At 39.7% G+C, this 8,512-nt stretch overlaps 2 protein-coding genes across 3 annotated transcripts; one reads left to right on the top strand and one right to left on the bottom strand.

Annotated features, from left to right (window-relative positions):
- Window positions 1-683: 683 nt before the first annotated feature.
- Window positions 684-4,328, top strand: LOC109180494 (putative U-box domain-containing protein 50). Of its 2 annotated transcripts, XM_019330116.1 has the most exons (9): window positions 684-1,136; window positions 1,274-1,386; window positions 1,480-1,607; window positions 1,689-2,118; window positions 2,204-2,344; window positions 2,431-2,970; window positions 3,132-3,720; window positions 3,757-3,830; window positions 3,974-4,328. In XM_019330116.1, the coding sequence occupies exons 1-9, from the start codon at window positions 968-970 to the stop codon at window positions 4,169-4,171; spliced, it is 2,382 nt and encodes a 793-aa protein (XP_019185661.1). In that variant the 5' UTR covers window positions 684-967; the 3' UTR covers window positions 4,172-4,328. The 2 variants fall into 2 exon arrangements, with proteins under 2 accessions (XP_019185661.1, XP_019185660.1); XM_019330115.1 differs by having other exon boundaries at window positions 3,132-3,830.
- Window positions 4,265-8,512, bottom strand: LOC109180495 (nucleobase-ascorbate transporter 11). The gene is made up of 10 exons (XM_019330117.1): window positions 7,522-8,512; window positions 7,183-7,280; window positions 6,918-7,088; window positions 6,741-6,841; window positions 6,520-6,655; window positions 6,338-6,388; window positions 5,562-5,849; window positions 5,232-5,466; window positions 4,864-5,147; window positions 4,265-4,709 (listed from the first exon to the last, which is right to left on the bottom strand). The coding sequence occupies exons 1-10, from the start codon at window positions 8,213-8,215 to the stop codon at window positions 4,488-4,490; spliced, it is 2,280 nt and encodes a 759-aa protein (XP_019185662.1). The 5' UTR covers window positions 8,216-8,512; the 3' UTR covers window positions 4,265-4,487.

The following is an 8,512-nucleotide window of genomic DNA, read 5'->3' as shown; positions in this document are numbered from 1 at the left end:
ATATTTAGTGAAGTCAAAAACACAATAATTAAAGAGTAGGTAATCTGCTTGTATTATTCATTCCTATTCTTATAGAGGACAGAGATGGCATTCCTCCACCTAGAGGGGTTTTGGTAGCAAAATCTTGAGTCTTTTTTTTTTTTTTTTTTTTTTTTTTTTTTTTTTTTGAGTGTTGTGTTCTATTTGATAAATAAATAAATAAAAATTGCGGAGTATATATTTAGTATTAGTATAACATAATTTTTTTTTTTTTTGGTACAATCTTATATTTATAAGGTTCCACAAGTTATTACGGAGCATTTCACAAGAATCTTCTTCTCCCAAAAGGTTGAATCCCCAACTCCAAGGTCCTCACACCCTAGCTCGACATAGCGTTTGAGAGGATGTAAATCACGGTGACTCAATGACTTAGCAGACATGATCAAATGGTGCACATAAAGGAGCTGTTCATAATCCCCACACTGTCACCGGTTCGAATCTTAGTCTCCTCTTCCAAATACCCCCGATTCGAATCTTAATCTCTTATCCTAAATATACTGACTACTAAATCATTGAGCTAAACCCGTGATTCTAATTTCACAAGAATCTAAAACTCCAATAAGAGAACATATACAAACAACACGCCTAATGCCAAGCAAATTAAATCCTCCAAAGTTCCTTTTTGAAAATTTGTGAAGTCCCATTGTCAAAAAGGCAGACTTACCTTTTTTTTTTTTCTTTTTTCTTTTTTCCAATTCCCTTCTTTTCATTGCATTGCATGTTCTTTTCCACATTCCCAAAGGAACACCATTCATCACGGCCACAACTATTTGGGAGTTCAAACAAATTATCTTCTCCCCCTCCTTGCCGGGTCACTTTCAATTCATTGTTTTTTTTTGTGTACAGCAATCACATGCTGTTTCAAGAACATTTATGGTTTTCCCTTCTCCATCATTGCTGAAGCCCAGCTTGAGGAAAGAGACAGTGTATGGAGGAGAGTCAGAAAGAAGAGAGAGTTTATGTGGGCATTGGGGAAGATGTGCATGATGGTTTTCAGAGCTTAGAGTGGGTGCTCAGAAACTGCTCCTCCCAATCAACCACCATACTCATTCTCTATGCTGCTAATACTATTTGCAGAGATTATGTGTATACTCCAAGTAAATTCCAAAAATCATTTATTGACTCCATTATTATAGTCTTCCCTCTTCTTTTTTTTTTTTTTTTTTTTTTGGGTTCTGGGTTGATGATCTTGAGAAGGGTGACAACTGACATGTATTTGTTCTCTCTGGTTTAGTTGGGAGACTGCCTTCTAGCTCTGTCAATGAGGAGAAATTGAAAGATCTTGACAAGTATGAGGAAGCAAAAACTGATAAGATTCTAGCCAATTACATAGCTTTTTGTGGCAAGGTTTGTTTCCTTGTAGATAAGCTTTTAACCACTAGCTAAAATAGACTATACACTTCTTCTTCTTCTTTTTCTTCAATTTTGTTATCTTGATAGGTTAAAGCTGAAATTCTAAAGATCCAGAGACATGATGGATCCATTGAAAAGATCATGGTGGATTTGATCTCTAGTCTCCAGATAACAAAACTAGTATTGTCCTTAACATTCATGAAACCTTTATTATGGTATGCCTGCACTTTCCCATGTTTCTTGTTTATTTATGTCTCTCTCCCTCTTTTCATTTCTTGATTCATGTTGTTGTTTAGGAAATCCAGAAGTGCATTAAGGGGATTGTTTCACATTCATAACCAGAAACCGGATTTCTGTGAGTTATTTGTAGTGTTTGGAGGGAAACTGGTTTTCCTAATAGAAGAGAATGGTGAAAGTGTGATAAAGGATGAGGTAGGAGGGGTGATTGGAAGGGCTAGAGAAAAGAAAAAGAAGAAGCATGGTTTTAAAGTTCTGTTAGAAAGAATAATGCTCCCAGAAATTGCAGATAAAGAGAAAAGGTCTTGTGATTCACCTTCTTCTTCTTCATCTTCATCAGTGAGCAATGGCTTAGCTGATCAGTGGGAGAAGAATCAAAGTGAGATTGAACTCTATCTCAGTCAATTGTCATCTTCGAAAACAGATTGTGATGCAGCAAATGACCCTTTAGAAGATTGTGTCAAGGAACCAACTATGCCAGAAAATATGGTCAGTTTTTTTTTTTGGTTAGTTTTTCCTGTCCAGAAAACATTTCTGCTTATACTTCTAACTCATGACTTCTGCATAATGTTAGACCACAAAAGAAAGGATTGAAGCTTTGAAAGCAAAAATAAGGGAGGTCCAGCAAGTGGTTCAGCTAAACAAAAAAGAAGCAAAAGCCATTGTTGAGAGACAAGCCAAGGCTGAATGGGCTATCAGATTGTGTGCAAGCCGGGTAAGTTTGAGCTTCCAAATGTTAAAACTTAAGAGTTCCATTTGGTTTAGGATCTTGAAGACTGAACAACATTTTACGGTCCCTAGGCTGAGGATCTTGAAGCCTGCATAAACGAAGAAATGGCGAAAAGGGCTCATCTGGAGGAAGAGCTAGACTCTGCAAAGGAGGAGTTATATGAACTGCAGACCGAAGTCGAGGAGAAAAGAGCTAAGCTGAACTCGATTCTGGAACTGCAACGTGAGCTCGCAAGCAAGGTTCAGTTGTCCTCTCAGGAAAAATCGCATGCTGAGATCCAGCTGGAGAGGGCGGTGAGAACAAGAACTCAGATGGTTCAGGGAATCGAGAATCTGAGAAGGCAAAGAGATGTGTTGCGACGTAGGATTGAGTTCTGCAAAGAAAAAGATGCAATAGGAGAGGCTAAAAGGTTAGGTGAGCCGAGCTTTTGTTGCAGGCAGTTTAGTGCTGCAGAAATAAGGGCTGCTACGAACGAATTCTCAGAACGACAGAGGCTAAAATGTGGAGGCAATTGGACAAATGTGTACAAAGGTTGCTTGAATTCTGAGAGGGTTGCAATCAAGTTGTACCATAAAAGCACTTCATTATCCGAAGAAACCTTCCAACATCAGGTGGACCAACAGGCTCTGATACCATGTTATAATCAGGCCAAACCATACTAAAAGACTGAATCCAATCAATTAGATAGTCAAACTCATGACTATTCTTTCTTATATTTTCAATGTGGGACTCTTAACACAGTAATACTGAACTTTCACCATTTTTGTTTCAGGTGAAGCTTCTCAGTAGCATAAGGCATCCTCATATAGTATCCATGATAGGGTTCTGTTCTGAGCTGAAGTGCATAGTGTTCGAGTACATGCGCAATGGCTGCTTGAGAGACACTCTCTTCTCAACCAACAGAAATTCTAAAAGAAGAAACGAGCCTCTAAACTGGCATGCAAGTATACATATTGCAGCCGAGGTTTGTGCAGGCCTGTCCTTCCTTCATCAAGCCAAACCGAGACCAATGTTTCACGGCAAGCTTAGCCCCTCAAGCATCCTGCTTGATCGAAACAATGTGGCAAAAATCCATGGTTTGAGGCCTTCCCCGTGTTACGATGTGCCAAGTAGCAGAGCAGATGTTAGGGGTTTCGGGAACTTAGTAGTGCAGCTTCTCACAGGGAGGAACTGGGCAGGGTTGGTTGAAGAGGCTGCCCTCATTGGGGTGCTGGATCAGGTGGGTGGAGAATGGCCTTTGGATTTAGCAGTGGAGCTTGGGAATATAGCAAGAAGATGTCTGAGCAATCAAGAAAATCTGGGCAAGGAATTGACCATGGCAATGGTGGCCAGAGATATGAATAAGGTGAAGAAGAAAGCTGATGAAGTAGTGGCTGGTGGAGAATGTGCACAGGAAGATCAAAGTGATGTGAAAGTGGAAGAAGAAGACTCTGAAGATGTTCCTAGTCTTTTCTTCTGCCCCATATTCCAGGTTTCTAATTCATCACAACTTTCCTTGGCCCAATCTTAGATTATAACACATGTTCGGTCCACTTTGATGGCGTTTAGAGCTTCAGTTGAGTGACCTTAACCCAATCTTAGATTATAACTGCTCTTATTCATTCATTGGAACAGGATATCATGAAGAACCCTCACATCGCAGCAGATGGATTCTCTTATGAGCTAGAAGCCATAGAAGAATGGCTGAGAACCGGTTGTTCTATGTCGCCCATGACAAATTTGGAACTCAAACACAAGCTTCTTACACCTAACCACAATCTGCGTTCTCTAATCCACGAGTGGGAAAACAAGAGATCAGCACTTCCATCATAAGAATTAAGATTCTTTCACTTGCCAATGGCCAAACATTAGAGAATGTAGAAAGCAGCTAACTTTACTGTACATGAAATCCTCTAAGAGAGTGTATATCTTGCAAGAATCAATTGACCATTGATGCAAAAATATGCAATTTTCTGCATTTTCTGTATTACACTTGCTTGTAAAGATACAAAATGATACCATTTCTTGGTGAGATAAGTGGTTTTGTGTAAGGGAATGAAGATTCGTATTCATCTATTATCTGTTCTAACTGCGCTGCCTACTGGCTATGGTTCAAGTAGAAGTATGTTTTTATAGCCACACTTAACACTCATAAACCTAAGCATTTTGCCCAACGGAAACACCTACCGAATTTACTTGGTAGTGAATAGTCTGAAAAGGAAGACGGATCTGCTGCTATATCTTCTGTATTTGACCATATGTACACACCTCGCTCTTGCCTGGTGCCCGGGACAGTGTTGTCTAGTACGAATGCCACCAAGAGCGTCACCACCATGTTCATGGACATGAGTGCGTTTAGCGCAAAATTGAACTAGCAACAGTTATCATAGAGAAAAAGACGTTAGTTGCAAATGGCAAAAACTAGGCTATAATGCACATAGGCTAAACCACACTAAAAGACTGAATCCAATCAATTAGCTAGTCTAGCTCATGGCCTTATAATACAGAGTAATATAATTACTAACTTGTGCATTTCCCGAGTGAACTGGTCCATTTGATGCTGCAGCATAAGGAATGAGATAGCCAGGCAAAATTAAGCTCGACTCGGGCTGATACTGCTGAAAGTAAGCTGGGATGGAGAAACCAAGGAACAAAGAAACACCGACAATCATAATGTTTCTGAAACTTGCAGTTTGGGGGGTATATTGCAATGTCGACAAACCCAAAGCAACAATCAGAGCCCATACGAAGCATAGCACCGCAGCAGCCAATGCCAGAGGTATAGAAGCAAGAATAGCCCCCACTTTCCCTATCAAACACAACAAGAATCTGGGTAACATAGCCTTTCTGGGTAATTTTCTCGTTTTCAAGAAAGATGGTTTAACATGCATACCCACAAAAGAGAAGAGGATCAAGAAAACCGATCCGAGTTCTAGAGCCCTTCGGCTCGCTACCTTGGTGACATCAATCGTGTGCACATTCTCGGTCAATGTTGTTGATGCAGAACCCGTTCCCCAGAGTCCAGCCAGTATACTACAAAACCCCTCTAAACCGATCCCTCTGCTTACAATACCTGGAGTCGGAGGTTTCAGATTCATTCTCAAAGATGCAGAATGATAAGTACCAACCTGTTAAACCACGACTCTGCTTCAGTTTGAAACTCAAACGCAATTCATACAAACTCCAAAAATAGAATATCGTTTTCTGAATTCTGATCACTTACCGAGTCAACAGAAGCAACTAGCGACACAATTATCATAATGACCGATGTCCTAAGCCGGAAGATAGGCATGCCCCACTGCAACGGATAAGGGATTCTGACCCACGCAGCAGTTCTCATAGCATTAGAAACGTCGGTCCTGCAATGCTGCATTGTATATGCATGCTTTCTGCATGCATTGATAAGGATATTGGAACTCGGTATGTCAGAGCTGCAGCCCTTATAGTTATATGCCCCACCAGCCGTCAAGAAGAATGCATATGCCCATGTCATTACGACACTCAATGGAACCTGCAGAAAGTTTTTGGGAGAAAATATGAAAAATTAAAACTAAATAATTTCTGATACAGATTCCATGTTTGGTAAATAATGGCTGTTAGTTGATAGCTGTTAGTTGATTGGGTTAATTAGAGGGTATAACTAGTTGATAACATTAGCTGATTGTAGAAAGGTGTTTGGTGTAAATTAGCTGTTAGCTGATAGCTGTTTGGTAAATTTCTTTGCGCAAAAAGCTAATTGAAAAAGTTGCTTTGAGTAACTTTTTGAATTTTAGCATTTTGGAGTTACAAAAAGCTAATTAATCAAACACTTATATTGATTTTTTAACCAAGTCAGAGCTAATAGTGGTCAAATAAGCCAAAATTGGCCTATATGCTAACTATTTTACCAAACAGGGAGCTAATAGAAAGAAAATTCAGTATTACATCCAATGCGTTTAATGTTGTTGCTATTTAACATCTTTTCTAAGGTACTGCAAGAAAAGAGCACAAGACTCTTACCGCATAGATTCGAAACACTCTATGTCCAAAAATTGATATTTTCCGAAGGTACTGCAAGAAAAAAAGTAGAACTCAACATCGAACGAACCAAAAGGCAGATAGAATAACAAGATATACACTTAAAAGCTACAAATTGATTGCTAAGCAAATTACAAGTCTAAACTCTGTTAAAAGTTGCTCACCAGTGTAAAAGCGAGGGCTAGTATTATCTCGGGGAGACTAATTTCTACGCAGCTACCAGCTTGCGGAAAGCCATAGCTAAAAAAAGATAAACCCACTGCTGCAATTGTCGGAGCAACCACAACAGGATTTATCAACCTGCAATATGATGTTATCGAATTTCAAATATGCCAAAGTAATTCCAAAAAAAAAAAAAATGGTATTTTTAGAAATTTAAACTTACCTTAGAAAAAGAGACATCAAGCCACTGAAACCGAAGATGCTTTGGAATATTGAACCAACTATTATAGCTCCTTGTAACTCCCTCATTATGTGCCTAAATTTCTGAAACAAACAGACATTATAAAGTATTCATCCAAAAGATACAATATAACATGACAACACAAATCATTAAGCGTACATTTTCAGCAAGGTTTCGGTACTCCTCAGAATTTATGATCACCAATGCAGGTGCCAAAAACACAAATGAACTCCCTTGAACCAATGGCAGCCGAGTACCAAAATATGAGTGCAACACTGTAGTAAGGCCAGTTACTAGCAACATTGTGGAAATTACGGTAGCAGTATCTTTCTGTGTCATTTGAAAAGAAAGACATGAGAATTTCAAGAACTACACAATTTTGAAAACACAAGGGGGCACGAGTTTGGAGCACAAAATCCCTTACATCAGTTCCACCCATTGCAGGTACAGTGATCAACGGGATAAAAATAATCGAGCCAACCAACGACAGAAAGTGCTGCAAGCCATAGTAGATAAGTGCCACTGCGGTATAAAGACCATGAATATAAGTGGTTCAAAGTACAAGGGGTATACAATCAAATATATACACTATGCATATAATTCTCCTCCACACTGCATATGTCAAGGGATTATCACATTTCTAATGAATTACTGAATGTGCATTATAAGGTAGGAGAGGGGTGAAACTGTGAAATATATGAAACTTCAGAATGAGAAAAAGCAAAAAAAATCATGACTTCAAGAAACAAACATTTATACTGACCATAACCCGGATTTTCTCTTAGTCCACACTTAATCCTTGGGGACTGAAGCCATCCTCCAGAAGATGGATCCTCCCCATCAGGAATCTCCATTGCATAATCCACATTTCCATCTTCTTTCTTTGGATCTATGGCTGAAGTAGCTGGCTGGACTACATGTTCATTACCATTGGAGTTATGACTTGCAATACCATTCAGAGCATCTTTAGTCTCCTCATTTGGAACCCTTAAGTTTTTGTCAAGTTCACCTTTCCTCCTCTCATTCTCACCCCTCATATTCTCATTTCTCAAACCCCCATCACGCCCATTATTAGCTATCCTATCCGCAGGCCTCATCTCAGGCTCAATCTCAACCCCTCTATTCCTAGTCCTCCCTAAAATGGGGTCAAGCTCAATCTTTGGAGACACAGACTCAGTCTTGTCAAACCCTCTCTCCAAGCCAAACCCCACATTACTATTACTATTCCCATTCGCCACCACGTTCAGATTCCTCCCACTGAAATCTCTCCCGCTCAGACTTGCCGTGTCGGTCTCCCCAGAGAAGGTGGACACAAAACCAGTCCTTTTGGCCCAAGATTTCAAGTCTCTCGGGTCATAACCTTGTCTAGGTACAAAAGGCTCAATCTTTTCCGGTTTTCTCTGACCCTTTCGCCTATCCACCTTCTCCCCCATACCTGAGCTCGACCCACTTTCCATCCCACCTTTTCCGGCAATGGGGGATCACTTACTCTCAAGAAAACCCACACAGCAGATTCAGACACCTCTATCATTAACGTACCAATATCAAGAAAGAGGAAATATGTAAAATGGTTATGTAGAAGCTAAGAAAACAATAATGGAGATGCCACTCAGAGTTATCTTCCTTGAAAAATACAGCAAACTGAGCTGAAACTAAAACACAGGGAGAAAAGCAAGGAGAAAGGAGGAGAAAGAGGTATCTTCTAATCTAATTTTGGCTGCCATCTTTTTTTTCTTTGCTTTTTCTTCAGATTT

Source organism: Ipomoea nil, unplaced genomic scaffold (genome assembly GCF_001879475.1).
Source record: "Ipomoea nil cultivar Tokyo-kokei standard unplaced genomic scaffold, Asagao_1.1 scaffold1026, whole genome shotgun sequence".
Classification (NCBI taxonomy): Eukaryota; Viridiplantae; Streptophyta; class Magnoliopsida; order Solanales; family Convolvulaceae; genus Ipomoea; species Ipomoea nil.
The sequence above is the reverse complement of the archived record's forward strand: the minus strand, read 5'-3'. Positions and strand labels throughout refer to the sequence as shown.